Source organism: Panicum hallii, chromosome 3 (genome assembly GCF_002211085.1).
Source record: "Panicum hallii strain FIL2 chromosome 3, PHallii_v3.1, whole genome shotgun sequence".
In the NCBI taxonomy this organism is placed as follows: Eukaryota; Viridiplantae; Streptophyta; class Magnoliopsida; order Poales; family Poaceae; genus Panicum; species Panicum hallii.
In genome coordinates, this window is record NC_038044.1 from 55442118 (window position 1) to 55453209 (window position 11092).

At 45.5% G+C, this 11092-nt stretch overlaps 1 protein-coding gene and 1 long non-coding RNA gene across 2 annotated transcripts; both read right to left on the bottom strand.

The window, feature by feature from the left end:
* Window positions 1-3605: 3605 nt before the first annotated feature.
* On the bottom strand, window positions 3606-6053 carry LOC112884204. Its single transcript, XR_003227054.1, has 2 exons — window positions 5189-6053; window positions 3606-5120 (listed from the first exon to the last, which is right to left on the bottom strand). It is a non-coding gene; the product is annotated as an uncharacterized LOC112884204 (long non-coding RNA).
* Window positions 6054-6503: 450 nt separating this feature from the next.
* On the bottom strand, window positions 6504-10260 carry LOC112885011 (ABC transporter F family member 1). Its single transcript, XM_025950676.1, has 5 exons — window positions 9931-10260; window positions 8880-8953; window positions 8582-8792; window positions 8219-8453; window positions 6504-7773 (listed from the first exon to the last, which is right to left on the bottom strand). The coding sequence occupies exons 1-5, from the start codon at window positions 10141-10143 to the stop codon at window positions 6716-6718; spliced, it is 1791 nt and encodes a 596-aa protein (XP_025806461.1). The 5' UTR covers window positions 10144-10260; the 3' UTR covers window positions 6504-6715.
* Between the last annotated feature and the right edge of the window lie 832 nt (window positions 10261-11092).

Genomic DNA, 11092 nt, shown 5'->3' on the forward strand with positions numbered 1-11092 from the left:
AAAATGGTAACTATACCATAAAATTATGCACCGTGACTGGTCCAATACACCAATGAATTGTGTAGACACAAGCAAGTTTTTGAATTATGACTAGTAGATGCATTACCATATGCCACAATGGATCGAGGAACAAGAACGATCCGAGGATTAAACAAATAAAGGAGCCCCGGTGCTGGTTTGTGGAGGAACGATGTGAGGATGTAACCTGCTTGTAAGCCGGAGCATCCACCATGGTGAACTATTTATCTCCTTCCTCCCCGACCAATCTGCACTGTTCTGGACGAGGCGCCAAAAAAAACTCAGAAGTAGGGATGTAAGTAGGTCTCTAATGGTATTTTATGGATTAACTAAATAAGTACGATGGCATGCCATTCTAGTTGATGAGGACATCTCTCCTTTGCATAGAGGACGTGCGCGACATTTGGATCTCCAGGTACGTTCTAACGTTATCAATTGTTTTTCAGAACTTACAATTGGTTCCATGCATGTTTTATTGATTAGGAACAATGAAGAGGAGCAGCAAGGATTTGGAGAAGGTCAAGGAGTCAAGGAGGAGGAACCAGGACGTCCACACCAAGGAGGAGTCCAGATCCAACTCGACTTCGACTCCACCTCGGATTTCAGAACCTGACTTCACCAAAATTGACGTCCTGGCCACATATGGAGTCGATTTTGGACGTTCTATATATGGTTAGAACCAGAGTTTCATAAGGCTTCCAACGGCACCAGTCCCACCTCAAAATTCCTTTTAAGTCAACGAAAATCGTCGAAACAAGTGGACATCCAGAATCTATCAAGGTGCTGCGTCACCATCTTTTGGGCCGCTGGCCCGTGTATCGTGTTGGAGCCCGTTAGGGTTGCGTCCAGGAGATTTGCACGCCTCTAACTCCTTTTTATTTAGTAGCTGTCGCCACTTTAGGGTTTGGATTTTTCATAGATTCAATCTGTCATCGAACAGTCTCGCCGTTCATCGGTTTGTGAGACCCTATCTCGTAATCAAGTTTGTTTGATTGCATCTTCTGTTCTTACTTGTGTTCTTGATTGCGCTTGCAGGGATAAGCTTTCGTGGCGAGGTCATTCGAGTGACAAGGGTGATAACCAATGGAGCAGTGGTGTAGTGATTGCGAGGTTCTGTTCATTCGGAGCCTTGGTTCATCAATGTCGAGTTCTCCACCAATCAAGTTTACCGTACCTCTCGGAAGATCGGAACTCATCCTCCTATCACTGGTTCATTTTTTCTCCTAAATTAATTACATACAATGCCATCCTAGTTTATTTTATTAAGATTTTTTTTCAAACCAATGATCTAAAATAAATATAACTTGCATCCCTGCTCAAAAGTGGAGGGAAAATTAAGATTTTGCTCTTGGATAGACACTGCTCTTCAAATAAAGGTAAGGTTATACCATTCCTATCCTTTTCATAGTTTCCACCTAGATTTGTGCTTTAGTTATGGTTTGGTTTGTATCTTGGGAATGAGGCTTGGTTTGGCCATTTTGACATCAAGTTAGCTCAAAATTTGTGCCCCAAACTTATTTCAAATTAATATATTCACAATATTCTCACATTATTTTGCCCCAATTTCATGTTTAAGCTCTAGAGGTTTGTCATGGATCGGGGACTTTTCCACATCATAAGTTACATAGAGAACTGTGAGAGAAATAATTTTATAAATTAATGCATCCCCATGCGAGGAAGGTTAGCTATTTCCCATAAGTTTTGGAAAATACTTGGTGCCATAAAAATGCAGATAAGTTTCAAAAGTAGTCCAAATTGGTGCCTTTTTATTTTATAATTGTAAAGGTACATATTTGTTATTTAAGAAAAATATGTCAATCTCCATTTGTTCTATCACTAGAAAATCATGAATTTGGGAGGTGATTCTGACATAGTTTTGGTAAAAAAAAAGAAAATAAATTGATTGGTTATTGTTCACCTAATGACCTAATTGAACAGACGGAAGTGATCGGAGATGTCAAATAATGATGAAAGTTACAGTCATAAAAGCAAGCGAAAATTTTTAAGACCAAAGAATGAATTGAGATTTTTTTTCCCAGTATCAAAAAGGAATTTTACCTTATTTTTCAAGGCCAAGGATTCTATCAGCTCCCGGGCGTGCTCGATCGTGAATTTTCAAGCCTAGATGGTCCAAAAGCAACATATACAACTTTATTGAAAACCGACCATAATATTAGCTTAATAGATCTAGTAACAGAACTGAATGAGAATTCATTAGTCGATCTGGTTTTAAGAGAAATAATTAAGATTTGCACAAGGACCTTCCGTATCATCGTTTATATGGGGGCATTCACCCTTGTGGTCATGAAACTCTACGATCGAATCAACAGATATATTAAAAGAATTCTAACTTCCCAAACAAGCTGACAACAACAAAGCATTTCTATCGATAAATATTGCAAGTACTATAAATACTCTGGTTCTCATGGAAATTTGTCTTGCATTTGATTCAACGCCAGCATTTGTCTGGACCTGAATCATTCCGGCGTGTCCGATTTCTTACTTGGAAAGCAAAATCATGGCAAAGAAGGAAAAAAACAAAGAATCAGATGCCTTATACAACATGGTAAGCAAAGGTTTCGCCGAAGCAGGGTATCTGACATAGTGAAGTGAGTTGAATGTTGCTCAACCATCTTCAAACGACTGTATTTCTCAATTCGTCATTCCAAGACGTAATCTGTTTGATCAGAAAAGGGGGGAAATTACATGTGGCGCCCACCTTTCATACTCACAAATCTTGGGTTCTTTTTTACAAGGTTTAAGGTTTTCTGCGTGGCCAAAATGCAAATATGTTTTTTATTTTGTCATACATTGATTTTGGTTACAGCCCAGTTTCACTTGGCTAACCCAGGAGACAAAACCAAATAGCCAGTCAACCACATTCAGAAACCTGGTGTCTTTTTGTTTTAAGCTTTGCTTCAGCTTCATGGATACTTTCTTTCGGATAGCTCTATAATTCTTTGGGGGTTGCTGCAACGCTCTTTTGAGATTCAGTATGACCTTTAGAGTGATTCTTACTTGAAAAAAAAATTGAAATCCTGAAAGACATAAGCACATCAACCACGAGTGTAGTACTGTACTGTCCTGAGGACTGTCAGTTCTCATTCCGCAACATCTTATTTGCATTCCTCGAACTGTTTTTGATATAATACAACTTTTGTAGTCCCTTGCTATTTATTTGGTCTACCATTTATTCTTCATTTTGAAATCTCCTCCGAGTCTCCAGTCAAAAGAAAAAAAAATATCATCTGTTCCTGCCGTTTGCAATCATCTACGCAGGCCTATCCAGCCATGTATCCATCTGCATTCTTCACTCTTTAATACCCTATACATTGGCTATACCTTCTTCCATGTTTTCTCTCAAAAGTTATATTTATTTATTAATTTTAGAAACACAATTGTCTGAGAGAATGACAAAAATAATGGTTGCCCCTACAGGTATTGCAGTTTGAATGGGTAATAATCTCCCTTGTCACTTAATAACTAAGCATCACGGACCTTTCTTAATCCCACAGTAATAGGCGTCGTCAAATGTAATTATGCAAGAAGAGACAATTTTTCCATGGAAAAATAACAACATTTGCCCATTTCAAATAGCTAAAGATTCTTATTCAGCAATTCCATATAGCAATAGACAATTTCAAATTGCTAGACTAAAGCAACTCCAGCAAGATCCCTACTTATAACCTATAAAGTAGGGACCGAGGATGAAAAAATTCACTCCAGCAAGATCTCTAATTGGGTCCCTACAGTAGCGAGGCACTCAGATTTCCTCTCGTAACCCCTTCTCCCACAGGTGGGAAGGGAGGCCCCTACTCGGTGCGTGCGTGCGAGGAGCCCTGCTGGAGCTCGGCCATGGAGCCCCGCCGAGCTCGGCCATGGAGCACCACGGCCCGCCCGAGCGTTTCCTGAGCTGGGCCATGGAGCCCCGCAGGTCTACCTCGAGTGCCGCCCGATCTTGGCCATGGAACCCCGCAAATATACCCTGAGCACCACCCGATCTTGGCCATGGAAGTTGGAACCGGGCCTACCCGAAGCGCTGCCCGAGCTCGGCCATGGAGCCCCGCGACCCTCCCCCACGTGCCGCCGCCCGAGCTCGGCCATGGAGCCACCGCCCACCGGCCATGGGAGAGATGTGTTGGGGGAGAGGGAGACGAGAGAGAGATCCGTCGGGGAAGAGGGAGGGAGACGAGAGAGAGATCCGTCTAGGGAAAGGGAGAGGGACGAGAGAGAGATATGCGTTTAGGGGGAGAGACGAAAGCTGCGTTTGGGGAGAGAGAGACAGGACAGAGGCGTCGGGAGAGGGAGAGATGCATCGGGGTGGGATGCTTCAGGAGGAAAAAAGGAAAAAAAAAGTAAAAATAATGCAGATGAGACTGACAGGCCCACCTGTCACAGAAGAGTAGGGGCTAAAATGTAGAGACTGTTGGGGCCTGTTTAGATCAGTTTGAAAAACGTAAAAAAAAATTTACAAAGGAATCTTACCAATTTGAAGTACTAAATGAAGTCTATTTGTAAAACTTTTTGCATGGATGGGTTGTAAATCACGAGACAAATCTAATGATGCTAATTAATCCATGATTAAGCAATAATTAGTTGATGGTTACTATAGCATCACTATTGCAAAACATGGATTAAGTAGGCTCATTAGATTCGTCTCGCGATTTACAATCCATCCATGCAAAAAATTTTGTAAATAGATTTCATTTAGTACTTTAAATTTCTTTGGTATCTTTGCGTTTACAGCGTTTTTGCAAACTGATCTAAACAGACCCTGTGGAGTTGAAGGAAAAAATCATAGCTTTCTGGAGTAGTCCCTACTAGAAAATAGAAGCTAGAAGTAGGGGCTATTGCTGCATTGACATAATAAAAAGGGAATGGCAGGCACCACGGAAAAAATAAAAAAATAGGAAGAGGTAAAGAACAAAATAAAAAAATAGGAAGAGGTAAAACTGGAAAATTTGTCATACACATGTGCCAGTAGTTCTGTAGAGTACTTCACCTCAGGTAAAAATGTAAAGAACATATGTTGCAGCGGAGAACCAGATTGATTTTTTAGGCTTAAATGCCAAGGCTGCTTCCGACTGGTTCATGGGCGGGCACTGCCATGTTGTTTATCCACTAAAAAGTTTCCTTTCTACAAATAAAATTAACCAAGACAACTGCTTACCGATCAGTAGTGGCATTGCCATGTTGTTTATCCGCTTCCGTCTGCTTTCTTGCTGAATCCCGCCGTAGAGGTGTAGGAGCGGATGGATGGTGTGCGTATGCGGTCGCCCTCGACAGGAACGTCACCAGCGTGGCCGCGAGCTGGTGACTGACGTTCCTGTGATCGCCTTTCTGAACACGGCCGCACACCGCTGTCGCGGCCACTGGTGCTGGCCGTGCAGGAGCAGGACCCGGCCTGCAGCAAAGGCGGCGGCAGCCATATCCTCCTCCTCCCCGACGAGACGCAGCGGCGGACCGAGAGGTGGCGGCAGAGAGGGTCGGGGCGCGAGCCGGTGGGGAGCAGCCGGGCTTCGTTCCTTTTGATTTTTGTGGTTGGAGTACTGGATCTAGGGTGAGAGAGGGGTGAGAGAGGAGAGCCGAGGTGGCTCGAGCGGCCGGAGCCGCGCGCCCCTCGCGGCCAGAGCCGCGCCGGGCCCATGCTCCACAAGCAGATCCATGCGCGCCGCCCCCAGCCGCGTGCGTGAGCATGGGACGGGCGGTCCTGCGCGGCCAGCAGGCCGGCGGGGCTTGTAGCCCTCGGGGACGCAGGAGGAGAGGAAGAGGGAGGTCGAGGAAGGGAGGGGCTGAGGTAGGCGCGCCCGGCCGCCTTGCCCTGCTCGCCGTCGCGAAGAGCATGGGAAAGGGGAGCAGGTTGGGAAGGGGAAGGAGTTTGGGGAGACGAGCTCGGGAGCAAGGGAAATAGGGACGCCCCGTCGCCGCCGGCAGCGCCACGGCCGCCACGGCAGTGCCTCCGCCATCCACTAGGAGGCCGAGCGGGGAGGCGTGTTTTTTTTTCCCTATCGGAGGAGTTGGGTGGAGTCTCGTGCCTGCCGGATGCTTTGCGAAGGGAGATTTTTTACAGCGCCGAGTGAACTCGCGGGGATGACGGCCACCGTAGATCTTGGAACGGATGGGTAAAAAAAATTTCGCTGACGTGAACACCCCCATTGCCCGCCGAGGCGTGGGGGCATCAAACAGTTATTCTCTAAGCTTCACTTTTAGCAACACTCTCCCATTTAAATGTATGACGTTTAGCAATAAACTAATTAGCTTATACAAAACACAAAAAAAGGCTACGCAGATATGCTTGATCAGTAACAGAATGCAGTAGTATTTCAACAGCCGACTTAGTGCTACATAGCAAACATCTTCGTTATTCACCAAGGATTCATAAAAAGCATTTGTAGAGCAATTATGCAAGCATACCGACAACCATGTGCTCAGAAAGTACCAGTGCTCTGCTATAGGATCAGCAACTCGGGGAAATCCAGCATCCAAACTCTACAAACTTGCGATACACAACATTTCAAAAAATATATAAGCATTGAAGTACTATAAAATACTCATGTTCCGATGAAAGTCGTAAGGAATCCGATACAATAACATAAAACTCCAATAATTTGCTACTGGAAAACTGGGACTTCGTGATACAGAGTTAAAAAGCTCATCATGGTTGACTATAATTCTCCAAAGAGAAATAAAAGGCTTTCTAATCGGACAGACCAGCCTTGCTCTTCAAGTGTGCCTTGAAATCCATGATATCACCGTCCCACCTAGTCACTGCCTGGTTTTCACACACCCAGATCTCTTGAGCAACCTGGTTGATCAGCCTGAAGTCATGGCTCACCAGCACCAAACCGCCATCCCATTCGTTCAGCGCCTCCGCCAGGGAGTCAATGGTCTCAATATCCAGATGGTTAGTCGGCTCATCAAGCAGCAGCAGTTGTGGCTGCCTGTATGCTAACCACGCAAAGATGACACGGCTCCTCTGCCCGTCAGAGAGATTCTTCATGGGCATCACCTGCGCCTTCCCCGACAGGCCAAACCTGCCGACTGCAGCTCTCATCTTCTCTTCTTCAGTCCCAGGGTATTCCTTCATCATGTAAGCCAGGGCCGACATGTCCAGGTCCAGTTTCTCTGCAAGATGCTGATGGTACTGCGCAATGCGGAGGTGATTGTGGCGCCTCACCATGCCATCTAGTGGAACCAGATCACCAGTCATAAGCTTCAGAAGAGTACTCTTCCCTGCCCCATTGGGACCGACCAATGCAATTCTAGAGTCAAGATCAACGCCAAAGTCAAGATTCTTGTATATGAGATTATCAGGTGTATATCCAAACTTGACTTCAACAAACTGCAGCACTGGTGGTGGAAGCTTGCCAACATCTGTAAAGCGGAACACAAGTACTCTGTCCCTAACAACCTTCTCAGTGAGACCACCACGCTCCATCTTTGCAAGAGTTTTCTCTTTGCTTTGTGCCTGACGTGCAAGCTTCGCAGAACCATGACCAAAGCGGGCAATGTACTCCTTCATTGAAGCAATCTGTTCCTGCTCCCATTTGTACTGCTTCATTTGATTCTCTTCAAGCTCAGAACGGGTTTGCACATACTGATCATAATTACCAGTGTATAACTTAAGCTTCTTGTTTTGCATATGGATAATGTTCGTGCACACTCCATTTAGAAAATCTTGAGAGTGTGATATGACAACAAGTATGCGGTCAAATTTCTTTAGTGTCTCTTCCAACCAGACACAGGCCTCAAGATCTGCACAAGATTGTAAAGATAAGTTCAGGAGACATTCACTGAAATTGTGTCTTGAAGGAACTTTTTTGGAGGTCCAAGGGAGTTATAACTTGTTTCACCACAATAGAGACTGCTTTGTTCCCCTAAACATGTGCTAGCACAGCAACAGAAGAACAAAATCACATGGATAGCCTAAAACTTAATTGACAGGATACACAACAACAAATCAATTTGGGAGGAATTACAGAAAACATCAGAGAAATTCACAAGGTCTCTTATGTTTGAGAATTCATCTACGATGCTTGAAGTTAGCTAGTACAATGGTGACGCAAATGTGCACATATGATGCACCAAGTTCCAAGAAGTGTAAATAAAATTCACCGTTAGCAGGGTTCTGATTCACAAACCACAACATAAATGAATTTATCATTCAGTTTCCATTCACTTTAAATTTTCCAGAACTTACCGAGATGGTTTGTGGGCTCATCAAGCAAAAGGATTGTTGGATTCATGAACAGTGCCCTTGCCAAAGCAATTCTCATACGCCAACCACCAGAGAAATCTTTAGTTTTCTTTGCCTGCATCTGTTTGGTAAAACCCAAACCAAATAATATTTCAGCAGCACGCTTTTCTGCAGTTGCAGCATCCATCGCATCTAGACGCTCGTACACACGATCCAAAGCTTCACCACCACCATCATCCTAAAAATGTCAAAAGAGATCTCAGTTAGGATGTATCCAGCATCAAATTATAATTTGCAACATCAGAAAGGCATGATATAGATGAGAAACATATATAAAGATAACTATTCTGTATCTCATGGGCTCACCTGCGCAGCCAAAATTTCAGCTTCCTTTTCTAACTTCACTCTTTCCTCATCACAACTAACAACAGCTTGTAGTGCAGACATGTCTGAAGCCTCAATCTCATGGCTGAGATGGTATATGTCCATGTGTTCAGGGATAGGAAGTTCTCTGCAGCCTATTGCTGTGAGAAGAGTAGATTTTCCACAGCCATTCAAGCCAAGCAACCCATATCGCCTGATAACAGATAAAGCATTAGTGACATGCTCCAACAGCACAACTCGTCGTAACTGAATGGAAATAAATGTAGCAATGTGTGTATACCTCCCATAGTTCAGCTCCAACTCAGAATCCACAATAAGGTCATGCCCATGGAATGTTAATGAAAGAGACTCTATCTGCAACATTCAAAACGTAAGTTAACGAATTAGGAAATCATCAATCAGTAAGCAGAGTGTTAAATGAATCAACCAATAGGAAATGCCACAGCCAAATATTTAAACAAAAGAGTTTCACTTAGAAGAGGCAAGAGGGTTCTTTCACAAGGCACAAGTCGCACGAAAGAAGCCAACACCTGTGTTTTGTAATTACCATCTACATAAAAGCCGAACTTGAACTTTATATGGAACACTCATGAGAGTCAGGTCAAAGCTACATCCGCAAAACAAAGTGACTACTTGACAATTGCATTACACTGCGGCACATCCATTCCATAAGCGAGGACCGTTATGTATCGCAGACAATAATCAGCACTTGCAACAAGGTCTACAGGTAGTGCTATGGACAGTGAGGACCAATAAGCAGAAGTTCCAGTGAAACCTGAAAAACTGAATACAAGATACTTATGTGCAACAGATCACTCTTCTTTTCCTAAAGGAGGAGTGGCCAGAATACAACACGATGGCGTTGCCTGGCTTATTTATCAGATAAGCATCTCCACATCAGTTTCTCTTTATTTGCCAATCTTTATTCACTAAAACGAACTTCCTATTTTTATTCACAGCCACAGAAAAACTATCTCCCCATAACCATATTCGCGGATCGATTTTAAATAAAATGAATAATACTCTAATCAAACGAATCCAAAGACTAGTGACAGCTCCTTGCACATATCAACACCACTCCAGCAGACAGATCGGCTTTCCGTGGAACAAAACAGCGCACAAGGGATCTCCGGATATCGATCGAAGCCTTTAACGATTTCACCCGCCCCAATCCCAACCCAGCTTGCGATGGAACCAACAAGAAAATAAAAAAATCAAGAGCTGGGCGTTCCCGTGGCTAGGGTTAGCTCAAAAGGGGATTAGATTGAGGCCGCGAATCACGAAAGCCCAAGAGGAAGGAGGGAGGTTCGGTCGGAAGGGGGGGCGCTCACATGGATATCGCGGGAGAGCGGGTGGGACGCGAGGACCCCGGTGCAGGTGCGGTCGGAGAGCTTGAGGGCCGCGACGCCGTTCGCCGCCTTGTCCGCGGCCGCGGCCGCGGAGGAAGAGGACGAGGACGAGGACGCCGGCGCCTTGCCTCCCCTCTTGGCGGCCGCGGCGGCCTTCTTCTGGGCGGCCTTCTTCTTGCTGGCCTCCGAGACCATGGCGCCGATCCGGGAGACGGGGAGCTGGGGGGTGCTTTGGGTTGGGGAGGCGGTGGCGGCGGCGATCGGGAGGTGAGGGGTAGGAGAAGGGGAACTCTAAGTGCTCAACTCCGACCCGCCTCTGGCGGCTGGCCGCGTACTAATACTAGCCCCAGGTGGAGATGGGCTCGCTGGGCTTTGTGGGCGTCGGATTTTCGTTCTCTCTTCTCCTGTGGGCTGGGCTGAATTGGCTTTATTGCTTTTGGGTCCGTTTGGGAGCATCCCTTGGCCTTGCCTCCACAACGTCACAATCAGCACTACGATTCGTGACAGGGGTACAGCGGACGGCTGACACGAAGCATCAAGGTGCGGCAGTGCTGCTCGGCTGGTGGGATAGTGATGGGTTCAAGGGTTAGGACAGCGGCCTGGGTATTCGGGTAGTCCAAGGGTGCTCCCGTGCACCTCATGAATAGCATTGGATGCTACGTGGATATACCAGATGCACTAATTGTCCATGCGCTTACTTTTGCATTTTAGTCTTACATTTTTCCCAAACCAACATGTAGTCGTGTCCAATTGGGTGTCGGAGCTTGGTGATCGCCTAATAAGGAAGCTATGTTTGGGTGGGTGGTGGGGTGGGGGGTGGGGGGGGGGAGGGGTTGGGGTTGCAAGCTTAAAGAGAAGACGGGCAAGAGCTCGGTGATGAGTACTCTAGGGCAAGAATCATGTGTCTATAAATGTTGACTCTCATCTCCTTTTCAGAGGAGAGTAGTTTATAAGTAACCTCTTATCGCCGAAGAAAAAGGAGACCAACCAGACCATTTGGTCACTGTACGCACACGTTTCAAAAGTACTGCACACGACGCTTTCACACGGTGAAAATCAGACCGGCTGGACTAATGCTCTCTCAACACGTGGTCCATCAGAATTCTCTGGTGCTGTGGAAACCAAGCGCTCAGCATGAGCGTCG